A 16,149-nucleotide genomic window follows, 5' to 3' on the forward strand; every position below is an offset into this window, starting at 1 on the left:
TTTACAAAGCCTACACGTCCAAAAAGTTGTATTAGTGTTTTCAATATTATCGAACGTCCTCTGTCAAGTCATATGTTTCAAACACTCCGGAGCGCAGAACGTACGGTATGTTTTTTTAACTTTCGGGCTGCTCGAACGACCTGAGTGAGCCGCCCAAAGGCGCTCCATCTCCGCGCAAGTACCTTCTTGCGTGACAGCCAACACTGCGAGCGAAAATTGCATCCTGCGAGAGATGAACACATCTTTTTTTACCATGGGCGAAGAACATAAGGTGTAATTCTCATAGAACAACTATAGGAACCTAGGTAAGTAAGCGAGGAACTCTGCTAAGATCTGCTTGTTACTCTCGTCAGTGCAGCAAATTCCCTATGTATATACGCTAATGTTTACATGCACAGAGACGCAAAAATTGGAGAAAATATGCAGCTAAAAACACGAAACAAGGACTTGAATATTCAGAAAACACCTTTTCTTTCTTCCTTTCCCTCTTTCATCCTTCCTTCCTTCCTTCCTTCCTTCCTTCCTTCCTTCCTTCCTTCCTTCCTTCCTTCCTTCCTTTCTTTCTTTCTTTCTTTCTTTCTTTCTTTCTTTCTTTCTTCCTTTCCTTCTTTCTTTCTTTCTTTCTTCCTTTCTTCCTTTCTTCCTTTCTTTCTTCCTTTCTTTCTTTCTTTCTTTCCTTCTTTCCTTCTTTCTTTATTTCTTCCTTTCTTTCTTCCGTTCTTTCTTTCTTTCTTTATTCCGTTCTTTCTTTCTTTCCTTCCTTCTTTCTTTCCTTCCTTCCTTCTTTTTCTTTCTTTCTTTCTTTATTCCGTTCTTTCTTTCTTTCTTTCCTTCCTTCTTTTTCTCTTCCTTTCCTTTTTTTCTTTCCTTCTTTCCTCCCTTCTTCCTTTCTTTCTTTTGTTCTTTCCTTCTTTCTTTCTTTCTTTTTTCTCTTCATTATCTGTAGCTATTGAAAAACTTGTGAGAGTGCGAGGAATGGATGCATGCCTAATGGAAACGCGAGTACATCTTCAGTGCCTGCTTCCTCGCGATCAGCGCGGCATAGACAGCCCCAAGCTTCGGCATTAAACTCATAGAATTTCATTGTCATTTTTTGCCTTCTTGGTCGCAGCGGCTTTGGGAGCTCCGGAACACACAATTTGGTTGTTCTAGGCATGTGTTTTGCCCTCTGTACGCGTACCTAGGTTTTCCGATCAGGCGCCATAAAATGAAAGGGAAGGGGTCCTCTGGAAAACACAGTTTGCAACTGTTCGTTCATGTTACTTGGAATGCGAGCTCTGAACCAACGCAGTAAAATATAGTACAGCGACGTGGCCAAGAATTCAGAGCCTGAAAAGAAAGTAGTTAGCTTTAGTATGGCTTGTATGAAGAAAATGCATTACATGTATGTAAAATTGGAAAGGGTATTTCATTCTGCTAAATGTGTGCATACGCATAAACACAAAAACAAACAGGTGCAATGTTTTCTTTATTTATGTGCAGTGTAATTAATTTTCGACACTTTTTGTTGAAGTTTTCACACATATATATTTGGCCATGCCTAATATTTTATAAAAAAAAATGAAGCCTCTGCTCTCTGAGGATGGTGAATCAACAGTCGCGGCTTCTAAACACGATACAAGAAAACAGGCAGAGAATGTTTTATTTATCAGATATGTGTGTAACCAAGTCTTTGGAAACCAAACTTCAGCTCCACTGTCATCTTAACTAACCATGACTGCTTGCAACAGAAAACCTCAAAATCAGGACAAGAAAGAACATCGAACGTTTTATTCATTTATTTTCCTTGAAAAAAATATCTTATTAAAATATTGTTTTGTTAATTAGGCTCTGTGTTCCAGAACGCATATAATTATTTAGCAGCAAAAAAAGTAAAGAATTAACACAGATTAGGCAGGTACTTACGCCAGAATGCCATTTTGTAATCTATGCTGAGCAGTTTAACACACACCAATTTCATGCTGTAGCAAAGAGGCTTTACCCAAGGGTGGCTTATGCAGGTATGACAGTGAAATGTGAAACATGGTCAAGCAAGAAAAATTTTCTCTTTCTTTTTTGTTTTAGCGAGAGAAGTCAAATAGACGCATAGACGCGCAGAAAAGGCAGCGTGAATGCGTTTAACAGCGAGTTATATTAGTTAGCGAGAGAGAAGATGACCACTGGAACGAGAACTGGCAGAACATATGGTAGACATCAGTAAGTTTTACTCTAAAAAAATGCAAATCTACATAAACTAGGCTTATCTATGCATTTCTTCTAGCGTCGCATAAGGCATGCGTACCTTCACCACTAATGTCTTAGTTAGGTTCTCACTTATGTCTAGAAGCTGGCTGGGCAGTAACATCTGAAGCCTTTAATAAAAGCACACGTTGTCCTTAAGTTAATTGTTTAGTTGAGTAGAACGAAAACTATTATTTGCTCTCTGCAGGTATTGCTGAAAGAAGCAAAGTACAGCCTCTAAGTTGCGCAAATATTATCAATCAAAAGTGCTTTTGTAAAGAATAAAAGTATTTGTTTCTGCCTTTGACAACCAGTTTTTTTTTCTGTAATCATCAAGGTTCATAATAGTATATAAAAAAAGATATATACGCACTTAGGCCTAAGAGAATAGCTAGGAGGACGTTTTAATGCTTTCATGGGCCAAAAGCTATGCACGTACACAATGATACCGTGACAATATTTTGTTTGTGCTCTGACGAGAAGAAAAACATTCTTTTTTGCGTTGAAGAAAAAAGTTCTGGTGGGTGACAGCGGCAATGCAGCTCATGGATCTAAGCGAAACATAATAATAAAGTAACTACTGGGATACTTCAGACGAGAAGCTCGTATGAAACAATCGTAAGTGCTCTGAGATCGAGTCAGCAAGCCTCCGAATGGGTTTTATTAGCCCAAGGAAAGCGCTTACTGCTAGTATTTTCAATTGCACACCTGAAAAAAGTTATGCTCTTGAAGATTGGAGAGTAAACGATGTAAAAAGACGTGAAAGCCATTCCCCTTTTCATGGAAGTTACTTTTGCGCGGGCACAAAGTGAAGATGACTAGCGCAGTAATTTGCTGGAAAGAACGAATGACGACGCGCCTATAGAGAGCAGACAAAAATTTCCAGCGGCCGTAAAAGCCATTGTTGCTAGTTTTGCCAAAGCGAAAAATTGTCTCAGGAATGAATAACCGTAATTCATTTTCGTCCTCTTTTTGCGTCGTAACCTAGACGGATGGATGTTTTTTTTTTTTTTTTTTTTTGAAAATCACAGAGGGCACAACGGTGTTACATAATCAAAGAAAAGATTTAGATTTTCAGTTAGTCCGCCAGGTAATTTGGGGAAAAGGTGTTCTCAAAGCACATTTCGACGAAGGAAAAATGGTCTTAATATGGGAATATAGCGATTCTAATATTATTTTTGGTTACGCGTTACATTTTTCGTTTTTGTTTCCCGCACGAAAAAAAAACTAGACAAGGAAAAAACATCAGATTACTCTTCTCGCTTGTGTTATCTTACGCTATCAAATGCGTTATCCTTTCCTTGAATGTTTCCTTGAAAATAGCCGCCACATCAAAATTAAGTTTTATGATCTTAGTATGTAATGGCTCCACTGCCTTTTTTACGTACACGCCCTCGATAATATTATAACTGACAGAGGAGCAGACGCTTTCACAGAGGGATTTGTAATTAAAACAGTATGATAATAAGGCTACATTTACTTTTTTACACAAAGGAATGTATTCACGCGCATAACGCATTCTGTAGCTCCAGGGCCATTCGTAACAAAGCGCGGGATCGTGCGCGCTGGGTACGGACAGTCTAGTACCACGACTGCGACCGCAAAACAATTTGTAAGCACCTGCTTGAAAACCCTTTAAAAAGACACAAAAAATACGGTTTATTCCTAATCACAGAATTGCCGGGAGAAATCCATTGATTTATAGAATACAGTCCCCTAGCTGCACATGTTTAAAGGTCATATTTTTCTTCTTTTGCAGACGGTATACAGGCGCTGATTATATTGCATTTTTGTTCTCAGAAGTTCCAGTAAAAACACTTCTCATCCAATATTATTCTCGCATGCAAATTTTCATTTTTTTTTTTTTTGGCGCGGTAAAACTTTCACTTAGGTTCCTCGGCCTTTGCACAGCTCGTCGGTTTATGCATGCCTACTGGAACTTATTGTCATCTTTATTTTAAAAAATACGGTCCTCCCGACTTGTTTTAGAAGTAATCAAAATAACCGACCCGTTTGAGCATAGGCGGTTGACTTCCTTAATGCATGTGCTGGGAATTACGCCCCTCAGAGAGGAAGATATTGAAGCACATGAGTGCAGAAGACCAGTCGCGATCCCTTCAAAACGGAGAGTTCACCACACATCACACAGTATCCTTCGTGAAACTAACGCAATAAGCGTATTACTACATGTAGGCCCTGTAGGCTACATACCAGGTGTGGATAGCATTGCAAAAAAAAATTGTTACGAGAAATTAACCCTGCGGAATATAAACCAAGTACGCATTGTAGTGCAGAGATTATGGCAAAACTAACCAGATTTGGTAATACTAAAAATAGGTAATAGGTAATCAATAGGTAGGACTAGAGCTCAGCGCCCTAACATGATCACTCGGAGAGACGCACCAGCAATGTTTTTTTTGTACTTTTGTTCCTTCTAGCATGTTGCAAAGCAGGTTTTAAGATTCTGCAAAGTGAGTAGAACTGTATCCCTCAATATGGGCCCAGTAGTGGTCAACAATAGAAAATATGCAGCCGCAATATGCAACATTCCAAATATGCAAATATGAGAGAAAATTTGAAGAAATGCTGGGTTCTAACGCAATTAAACCGAGTACATTTGCGAAAGCATGTGTTAAGCCTGGTTGGCTAATGGTTTCGCTTTGTTGGTTCATCGGAACGTCTGACGACGATATTAGTTTGATAGTAGTATTAGTTGGCAAAGTGGACGATGGGCAATTCACAACGGGAGAGTGTGCATAGTAGTTCGATAGAAGTATTAGTTGATGAAGACGACTATGTGAAAGGCACAGCTCTAGAGTGTGTTGCAGTACAACACGAGGCGGTATCGGCTGCGGCGATAGCATAGTGCTCTTGTGCAATGCCGGCAACGCTGATTTGTTCGCGCAGCCTCGGGTTCGAATTCCAGTCGTGGCAATATTTATTTATCTATTTATAGTTTGGCCAGATGTCACCATCTAGGTCAAGCTTCACACAAACTCAGTGATCCGCTTCGACATCCTGAAGAAGTGCTTTCTCACTAAAATCAAAGTCTCGCTTACGTAGGTGTGTGTGTGTGGCGTTTTCACGCTGCTTATCTTTTCGCTGACGTGAAGTTAAAGCGCTTGTTATTGCATGACAGCAAGTAAGCACGATTTTCGTCAACACATGCTTCCTTGAAAAACAACATTTCTACTCATCACGATCACCAGTTCACACATTCCGACGAGGAGGACCGAAACAAAGAGGAAGAGTTGAAGGCTCTGAACAGACGTATTGCGCATCTAGGAGGCACGACAGGAAGCAAAAGTGCAAACGGCTTTCAGCAACGCAGGAGGGCAAAGTTCTAGTGGCAAAAGCGGTTGCCCGAAGGAGAGTAATGAAGTGCCGTGGAGAGTAACTTGTTCCCGGGCAAAGCGCCGCCGCTTCCTCCCAAAGGCGGAGGCACATTAATAACAGCAACGCAGCCTGCGAGAATGCATTGCCTTCGGCGCCTTGGGCAAACATTCCCTCGCGAACTTGAGGCTCTGACGTAGAAGGAGATTGTTTTGTGTTCATGCAGCGTCGGCACTCGGAGCTCTCAACTGCGGCTGACAGCGCGGCCTCGGGACACGTTTCGCGCGCCACTCTCGACTACATCCTGGTTTACTGCCTGGTACACACGTGCCCATGCTGCGCAAAGAAGGAAAGTTTTCTCCTTGTTGTCCGTGTAGCTATTAATTTGTTCCTCTCGAACGGCGCCGTAGTAGGCTCATCTGTAAGTTGAGTGAGTGAGTGAGTGAGTGAGTGAGTGAGTGAGTGAGTGAGTGAGTGAGTGAGTGAGTGAGTGAGTGAGTGAGTGAGTGAGTGAGTGAGTGAGTGAGTGAGTGAGTGAGTGAGTGAGTGAGTGAGTGAGTGAGTGAGTGAGTGAGTGAGTGAGTGAGTGAGTGAGTGAGTGAGTGAGTGAGTGAGTGAGTGAGTGAGTGAGTGAGTGAGTGAGTGAGTGAGTGAGTGAGTGAGTGAGTGAGTGAGTGAGTGAGTGAGTGAGTGAGTGAGTGAGTGAGTGAGTGAGTGAGTGAGTGAGTGGGTGAGGATCTTTAAGTTGAGTTATCTTTAAGGAGTTATCTTTAGGAGTGAGTTATCTTTAAGTTGAGTGAATGGGTGAACCATAGCATTAGTATGGTATCATTCTTAGCGTACTAAAATGGTACCGAAACGGAATGGTGAAACAAGAATTATCTGGATGATACATTAACTTTTAAGGAATGTCTCCGGGCACTGGTGTTGCTTAAGTTTTTATCAAAAGCGAAATGCTTCACGCTCTGAATGACTCATGCTTGCGGATTTCCTGTCTTTCCCTTAAACTGTCCTATCAGAAAAAAAAATTAAAAGCGAATAAGAACTCTACAATACCAACTCAAAAATAGAAATATAATAGATCCTAGGGAGGAAATACAAGCGGATAGGATTAGCACTCTTAAATGACAGTGCTCATACCTTTGATATGAGTGAACCTGCTCTAAGATTTAGCTTCCCCCTGCTAAGATCTTCTCATTTTCTTGTTTTTGTTTCAGGTGTCTTGCTCGCATTTAATTTTTTGCTCAAGCTACGCACACAAATTAAAATTTTTCCAGAGGGTCCGACGTGCTTTTTACACTAGGTTCCTTCTTTCCTCACAACTTCCTGCTTCTGTGTAACTTTACATCATTACTGTGTCTTTCGCAACATTCACGATGAAAAAAATCTAAATTCATAGCTGCGCCTGCGTTTATTTTCTGGTTCTATTTTACTTCGACACCTTCTTTACTCTTTTCAAGGCTTCTGTTATGAAGTGAACTTTTTCACTCAAATACGAGACTTCTTACCCTTCTAGTTACAACCATTGCAATTCACTAGGATAACGGCCTGAGCCAGTGTGTGACGAATAATGACAAGTGCAAAGCGCAAGAGCACGAAGATACTCGAACATCAGACACTTTACCTTTGTCCTCTGCTTTCGTGCCTCGTGTCTATCTTAGTTGTGCGCCCTCACCTTGCAATTAGCTGAACGCGTCAGCTGTGAGGACACCTGCTCAGCTGCACTTTCGCAGAAGCCACATTTTTGGCGTACTACTTCACAGTGTATTCCATGAATACAGAGGTCTACTTAGCCGAATGTACTCGTAATGAAATGTGCCTAAACAGACTTGTTACTGATGTCTAGATCTGGTCTACCAATCTGCCTCCAGTAACTTTTTATGGAATGGGAGTTATCGATTTCAAGTTGATTGTAGCGCTGTCTCGCGGCATGTCGCCTCATGTCATTACCTGCAGACAAACAGATGCGTCCCCTCCTTCACGCGACCGTTTCAAGCAATTGATTGGCATGGCCATTCAAAAATAGTAATTTTCTCCGTACAGCCGCATCCCAGAAGATTTTCTTGCTCTCTGTACGTGTTTGTTTACTTGTACATCTAATAACGAAATGAACAGCGTGGCACGCTTTGAAGCACGGAATTATCGACTGGGCAGTATTCTGTAAGATCTCCCTTAAGAAGAATTGTTTCCTTTCCAGCCATTTGGTATTGAAATGCAGTGTTGGTGCGTTGGCGGTTGCGTTGGTGGTTCAGAAGGAACTCGTGTTCCAGCTGACAGCGCGTAGAGACGCGCGCAGCTAAGTATCTAAAATTCAGGGTGATTGTTTTTTTTTACTGTGATGTCGTACATTTTATATTTATGTCATGTTTACATTCTACAATAAATATGTCTTTACGCCAACAATTAAAAGGTACTTAGCATCTTATCACTACACCGCCTCCTTGTTCGGATCATCTTTGTCTCTTTATTCACAGATTAAATTGTTACACTAGTAAGTGTTTTTTTTTGTTGTTGGGACGTATTATTTGATGATTGAAGTAATGAGTATCACATGACCCATCGCCGGAAATTTAACACATGCGCATTTTTTAAAGGTAAGTTTTTTTTTTATGAACGCAGCTCTTTCATGTATCGTAAGATTCCACTATAACAATAAATATAGCTGCTGATCTTCCTGCAGGAGGCTTCAATTTTTTTACTAATAATGTTTATGCTATCGCCAAAAGCATTCCCAAACGATTATGTACGGCAGTCTCGACATGTCGATGAGCTATGCACAAAATTTGAAAGAAATATTTTGCTACGCATTGGAAGAATGGATCAATACCATAAATATTTGCTTAACAGTATAAAATATTACACATTTCCCTCACAATTGAAATTGATGTCCAAGAATTTTAGTCTCCATTACGCGGCTTATATTCTATATCGTTCATCTAACATTTTATTCGTTTTTGCCAGAAACAACTTCTATTGCCCATATTCCGGCATACCTTTTCTTATAAGTGAACATGCTTATCATCATTCTTAAATTTTTATGCATAAAATTCGACTGTATTACTAGAGGGCTGAAGACCGCCGATGGTGTATTGCTGCACGCGCGATTTATTTCTTAAACAAAAGTGGGAACTAAAGCGCGCGAACACGCAAAGGGGAGTAAAACAAGTTTACGTCTTCTACAAAGAAGAAAAACCGTCTAGCATGATCCTGAGAGCGCGCCCTTACGCCTCGCTATTGACGTTTTTTTTTTTTTTTCGTGCTCTACCACCAAAATTTGCTAAGCTCTCGGGGCTATTTCCATCGTTTGCGGAGCTGAGACAAGTTTTTCGAGACGTAGCTGGCGCGCAAAGTCGCCAGATTCGCAATTTGTATTCATCAAGGCCACAGCTGCTGTGAAGGCGAAGGGGAGACGGGTGAGCTTTATGGAACGAATCCAGATAAATGGCGTGAATAAAAAACGAAGAAACTGACTGACAAAGCAAGATCCGTGGAGCTTGTCTGGAGGCGTTTCACACTCCGTTCTTTAAAATCCCTGGGGAGGCGAGTTTCGCTGAGCAAGGTGGAAAACTACCGTATTCTCTAAGGCCAAGAAGGTTAGGCTTATCGGGAGGCGTAGATGCTTGCAGACTAGGCGCTGCCGCTGCCGTGTTAGGTGGCCTTCTTATCTCGCAGAAATACAGGGAAGCGTTAAATGGAAGCCTGGATGCGAGTTAGCAGTTTTAAATGCAGGGCTTCACTCCGCATTTCTTTTCTTTTTAAGGCAAAACACAAAATTTTGCACTCACTCACCGAGCCACGCATAAGACTCCCTTCTTGTTAGGCAAACTATGTTGGCTTTGAGTAATAGATTCCAATCTTGGTTTACGAGGTGGTGGTGGTGGTGTAACTTTACTGTACCTTTACAGTGGCCTGTCGGCAATTGATACAGTTGAGTCAGACAGGTTATATCACATTGTGAAGCTGTGTTTTTAACGTCAGCAGTGTTCGCCTAGCGGCCGCAGATTTCGTGGCCTCATGTTCCAGGTGTTTTAAAGAATAAAATGCCTTAGTCACACACTGAATGGTTATCCCACTAGCCCGATTCATTCTAGGCAATGAAAGAGAACGAAGTTTCACAGCGTTAATACGCTCATCTTCCTGCTACGATACCACCTATTATTTTGAAGTATTACTAATACTGTACGAAATTTGTTTAGCGGGATTATTCTTACATTCCTTCGATCAGAAAATGGCGTTTTCTGATTTGGGTAATAGAAATTCGATTGGTTGGAACACTATCAACTGTAAATGTTGCTGTATACGGGTGTTGATATTGTTTACTTTCATATCATCACTATCTCACGGTGTACTTCTCACGAGATACCTTACATATCGACTTACTCTGTTGGGCTCCTCGAAAATTTCATTCTATGTTTACATAAACACAAAAACTTTCTGGTAGATCAAATGATACTTGTGCGTTCAGAAAATGCAATGCCTTATATTATTAAATCTCAACTAGGTCTCTTTCTCGTGCGGGAACTGCCGCTGAGGGAACGGCATCCTTTAACGACGCGAAGGCTCTTGCCCTTTGCGTTAAGGACGGAATCGAGATTCTTGTTTCTCCAGACTCGAAATCGTCGTAGCATCAAAAAAGCAGCTGTCGAAGAAAAATTAAAAAAAAAGGTAGGAACAAAAGAAATGTTTGAAAGGACAACACAGACATGTCAGTAAAAGAACGATGAAAGTTAGGCAAGTCATATTTCCGTCGAAAAAGCACCTTTTAGCGGCGGCGTAGCCCCGGGCCTGTCGATCACAGCTGGCCCTGTCGCCACCGCTTTTATGTGTACAACTTAACTCGTTGTTGCTGCGTCGTTCGGTCTAGGCGCCCTAAACGGGCACCGGCATCTGCGCCGCATTATATTGCCATGTCCGCCGAGCCTTTTGTACCCGCCAGTGCCGGGCCCTATGGATATCGACAGCCGAGCGCCATTGATCGTGCTGAATGGCGCGTGAAGGAAAACAACACGCTCGCCTCAGACTGACGCTGCGCGCCGGCAGCCAAATGACTTCACTTAGCAATATGTGTCATTCTTTTCGTTTTCTTCTTGGCGGCGCTGGGAAGTCGTGTAGGCGGCGTGTAGCTGCCACCATTATTTTCGTTTGCTGATTTCGATTTTCTACTTTGATGAAAGATTGATAGCGAGACCCGCATGCTTTTTAATCCCTGTCGCCGCGGCCGGAGTCGTCTTTAAAAAGGCCGTTAGGACTTCGCTTTAAAAAAATGGAACATTTGCTTCGTGTTAGCGATGCTGCAGCGTGGGCAATAACTTTAACCCTCTAATGCCCAGGCTTTGAAAAAGTCGGATAAAAGCTGTGGTTCCCGGATTTCGTCAAAAATGGTCCCGTAATTGCAGATATTAGAAAATACAGAAAGGTTTATTAAGAAAAGAATGGTTACAGTTTAATTTAGCTGATTTTGATCGGTTCTTAACGTCTATGGACGGTAAACTTTCACGTAATTGAGTAGGCACAGACAGCAAATCAAGAGCAATATTGAAAACTTCATCGCCTACCGGTGCGGCATTACGAGCTCAGTAAAGTTCCTCTCTTTTCCCATTTAACGAGTTTAACTTACAGCAGTCCCCTTGCATATCTGCCAGTTGATACCTTGGCGTTTCTTTAATATGCATGTTGCAACCAGCCGTATCTGCAAGCATGTTAGCCATTCACCTAGCTTCGCGAGCATAAGTTAAATTTGTTCCAATTTTTACACTCCGTGTAATGGGTGATACGCCGGGCATTACCGCCTTAGCATTAATGTATTGCAGCTTTAGGAATCAAGCGAGAAAACGTTATCAACTACGTGTCCGTTAGAAGCGACAAAAAGTTGTTTTGTTCAGAAGCTTTGTTTCGCGTAAAATCACGAACATTTTAAAAAACCTGTAGAGACTGGAGGTGGCATAACGCAGACTGAGAAAAAGTAACATAAATGTGCAACATCATTCTTCACACAAGGTGAAGGACGGCCATAATGCGGAACGAAATGATTCCGCTGTGACAACGTGCAGTTCTCGAATTTACTTATTATAGGCTTGAAACTAGCACGCAAATGACTGGGCGTTTGTCTTGTTTTCTCTGTTGCAGTCGTACAACATCCGTACAAGCCCCAGGTGTACGACGAATTCGTCATCGCCGGGAACACCGCTGTGTTTCGCTGCAGCGTGCCGAGCTTCGTCAGGGACTTCCTGGAATTCTTCGCCTGGATACGAGACGACGGCACGGTCATCACGAGCAGCTTAGAGAAAGGTGGGAGGAATCGCACGCGCTAAAAAGGACAGATCTCAACCGACCTTAGAGGCTAAATCACATTTAGCCACCGTGAAACATCTACAAATAGATCATGGTTCGTTCTCTAGTGCTCTTAAACAGATAGGAGACCATGATGAAATGCATCGCTACTCGTTGAACGGCTCAACGTCAATAGGAAACCCGAGTAAGAGCCGGCAGACCTTCTTGCTCAGTGCCTCCGCTGCCCCCGTGTGAACAGTCTTCAATGATAGTGCATGCTGCCACCTTATGCTCCAAGCCACCAAAAACCGCATTTACAGTGGTCAGCAGCCTTGTCTAGAGCGCTTGAGCAGTGCGCACTTAGTAACAAAAACCAAAATTAGAGAGCAGCCCCTCATTACAGGGCAAAGTTTTCGTGCCTGCTTTGTTTACGAGGCTATTTGGCGCTACTTCCGTGCAAGCGTTGCAGCTGGACCCTAGAGGCTGCCACAAAATCTGGATTTGTTTGCAAGGAAGTGCACCGCCCGAGCGCTCTAGACAAGGCTGCTCACCACTGTACATGGACTAGTCAAAAGTGTCTCATTCCTTTACACGCTGTCAAAATTCAACATCGTGTTCCACAATTGAATTTCAGTGTACTCCGCCATCGCTACGTTATCGCAACCAGTATATCGACCCTTACGGCTGTCCCATAGTGGAAGTTTTACGCTTGTAACGTGCAGTCGTCCCAGCAGCACCTTCTGTCCCACAGTCCTTCGCTTCCTATACCCGCCTCACGCACAGTATATTGCATTCCGCGCCAACACGAATCTGCAAAAGCACGTCCGCGATCTCGAACTGACGCCTGCCGGCATCCTGAGCGCAGTGTTTTTCAAGTGGAATTCCACAGTTCACATACGGAAAGCCAGTCTTAAATCGGATGTGACGCAGTTGCATTGTGTTTGTGCAATTCAGCTGAAGTGAAAACAAAAGCCGCTTTGGAACAGTCGAGACAATAATTCAACGCGTCATCGTAGTATAACGGCACAGCCCTCGTAATAGCGACACATTGCACCCTAAGTAAGAGCGCCACGCTTTAGTTCTAGCCGACCCTGGGCGTATATGTATCAAATGAGGGGCATTGATTTTGTTGAGACCCCTGATCATCAGGAAGGCTACGTGGTGAAAACGAGGGTTAGTGACCAAAGTTCTTTCGCGACCGTTTTTTTTTTTTCGAAGGTTTTGGCCATGCATGCTCCGCCTATTCCGGTTAGGTCTTGCGTGCTCATGCTCATGTTAGAACTGATGACTCAGTGCACAGAGTCGGACTTTATTCGGCAAGAGAACGAATACCAGCGGAAAAAGTTGTGCGAGGCTATTATATGTTATTTTTCTGATGGCTCGCGACTCGCTGATTTAGGCTAGGTTCCGCTGAAGAAAGGTTGAATAACTTTTTCCAGGTACAAGGACATCATTTCATTATTTCGGCGCGCGCTTATCTTTCCAGTACCTGGAAAATGTAGAGACAAAGTTGGGCAGTCAGAGTTAAGCACAGAGGCAGATGACTCGGAGTAGAAAGGAGTAGAGAGACAGACGATGAGGCAAATAGATATGAGAAACACCGCCAAATTTAGTCGCATCGCCTCATAAGTATAGTGTATTGTTCCGTGTCCTCACGATTCTTAGGCAAACAGCAAAACAGGCTTTTGCGCCTTCAGCCACATGATTGGACAAGTCACTGCCTACTAGAATCAGATTCAGACTGCTTCTTTAACCAGTTTTTCTTGAAAAATTCCCAACGACTACATTCGCTTTTGCTTGCCTGTGCAGTATAGAGAGTGAAATACGCCATTTTTATGAGATAGACAATAATTGCTACTTATCGCGCGTAATGCAATGATACATTAAATACCCCAACGTAGAGGTTATTCTTAAAACAGGAGTGTTTGAAACAGGCTATCAAAAAGTCTTTTTGGCCCAGCTCGTGTTCTAGTTCGTGTCATACGGGTACGATTCGAAATCCGTTTCACAGAGGTATTGTGCTTCGCTTCAAACAGCTTTGATATTGTTCATACAGGTCCCAACGAAGCCTAAGCAAAAAAAAAAATTACGGTACAATGAGATACGACATCTGACACCGCAATTCTGAGGGCGAAGTTGGAATGACTCTCAGTGATCACTTTTATGATTTTATTTTAATGAATGGTTTGGGTCTAATTTTTCTTGGGGGAGGGGCAAAGAGGATAAAGGGGCATTATAACTACGGCCGCGCTACTGGTGCATAGCATTTGGATGCGCAGAACGATGGGATGGAATATGACGGCGACGGTTATTTACAGCACGTAGACTGGCAGGTTGTAGAAATGACCTAGTGGTAAAAAGCGTCGAGGAGCAAAGCTGCACCGAATACAGCTCAGTTATAGCACGAATACAGCTCAGTTCTGTGGATTAATAAGGTTTTTTTTTTTATGTTGCCTAAAGGCTTGGCCTCTGGTTCCGCCTCTGGTGCGCCGCAGTTCCTGGAAGGTATTCGCCTGTATTTTCCGAGAATGGGAGATAGGATGATTTCATGCTGAAAACACAGTTTTTTTTTTGCGACGTGATGAAACTGGGCCCACCGCATGGAAAAACCCAGGTTAGAAGTATTTTGCTGAAGTGAACGCCGTAGAGCTATAGGATTCGAAGAAGTTGGAAAATTTTCTTTCGCTTGGCTAGTTTTGCGCGCGTTTCAGATTTGAACACAATTTCCTGTTTATTGTTAACTTTCATTTCCTCCTACGACTGTACTCCGGCGAAAGAATGTTTTTAGAAAAAATATTCGTAAAAGGTGGTTTTGGGGTGATTGATGAAATTATACTCCATTGATTAGAGTCGTGAGCGACAAAACATTGTAATGCATACAGGGAGTCTACCGACAAATTGAGATAGCTCGAGTAAACACGTTTCCTACCGCAGCCGTATCACCTTGCTGGCAGTACTGTTTTTATCATGGCCTCCTCCTCCGTCATATCATCATCATCAGCCTGACTACACCCACTGCAGGACAAAGGCCTCTCCCATGTCTCTCCAATTGACCCTGTCCTTTGTCAGTTGCCGCCACTGTATCCCCGCAAACTTTTCAATCTCATCCGCCCACCTAACTTTCTGCCGTCCCCTGCTACGTTTGCTTTCTCTTGGAATCCACTCCGTTACCCTTAAGGACCAGCGGTTATCTTGCCTTCGCATTACATGCCCTGCCCAAGCCCATTTCTTCCGTCATATCACCACGAGGAAAGTGCACAGCACTCTTTATTTATTTATTTTAATGCTCGTGCAGTTTCCAAGGAAAGAAGTTTGGCTGCTTTTTCTTCAGCCCGAGAGATAGTGTCGGTGACGCATGCACTCAATCAATAAATCCCAAGGGGCTTTCTACCAGTGCTACTAGTTTGCAGTGATTAACAGGCTCATGCAGAAAGTCTGCCAAAGACGACTTTTTGGCTGAGATATACCGACTAAGTACAAATAAAGAGCGTGGTTGTTTGCTGCATTCAAGGGCGCTTCTTGGGAACCGTTTTCACTACAAGTAAGAAATGAAGTGTAAAAAAAATTAGCCGTGAAAGCATGTGCCCGAAGATTATATCCACTGATTATAGGCATAAAGGGCACGTAAAAACTGTATTACACAGATGCACGTCTATTGAAAAACATTGCTTCGAAGCCACTAATTTACCTCGAATGGGCCCAGTTTACAGCCCCTCGAAAATCTAATGGCATGCGTGATTACTCCGATGCATGGAAACATGTTTTGTTTTGCAGTTTTTAATTATTTTGTTACAGACACTTTTTGTCTGCTTAAACAAAACATTACTGATGCACAAAAAAATAATCAGGCAGCTGTGTTTTACGCCTTCCAACCCCCCCCCCCCCCCCCCCCCTAAAAAAAAAAAAGCATTCACGTCTGCTCCCTCATTTTCAGAATAAGTGTATAGCTATTCAAGGACCGCATAGAATATAATGCGTTTTCAGCTCATTTACAAGGTCTGTCCGTGTATTGCGCAGCAACGTTTTGTACGTCTACACCATTATAGTTGCAGATGACCGTTTGCTGAAATTCTTTGATGAGAACCATCAGCTCAGGGGTCAAAACGCAGGTTGGGGGCATTAGTTCAAAGACAGAAGTAATAATCTTGGCTCTTGCCTAACCTCACTTTTTCTACGACACGTCGCAGAAAGCCGAGAAGGCAGACTAGGTGAATTCAGTGTTAAAGACGGCACGCTGCTTTTATGGCCCCAACAGTCAGTAGCATAAGCTATGAATTGCAGTCCTCTGCATTGAACGCTGTTTAATAATTCGGCACGGAAGCGAAA

The 16,149-nt window shown here is 42.7% G+C and overlaps 1 protein-coding gene across 2 annotated transcripts in view; it reads left to right on the top strand.

The window, feature by feature from the left end:
- Window positions 1–16,149, top strand: part of LOC149371660 (cell adhesion molecule Dscam1-like) — a 324,006-nt gene that overhangs the window by 169,066 nt on the left and 138,791 nt on the right. For both annotated transcript variants that reach the window (XM_089565897.1, XM_089565898.1), the window contains exon 4: window positions 11,680–11,841. In XM_089565897.1, coding sequence (XP_089422023.1) covers window positions 11,680–11,841 — 162 coding nt within the window. The remainder of the gene's footprint in view (window positions 1–11,679; window positions 11,842–16,149) is intronic.

This window comes from Amblyomma mixtum, chromosome 1 (assembly GCF_055824585.1).
Source record: "Amblyomma mixtum isolate Tamu chromosome 1, ASM5582458v1, whole genome shotgun sequence".
In the NCBI taxonomy this organism is placed as follows: Eukaryota; Metazoa; Arthropoda; class Arachnida; order Ixodida; family Ixodidae; genus Amblyomma; species Amblyomma mixtum.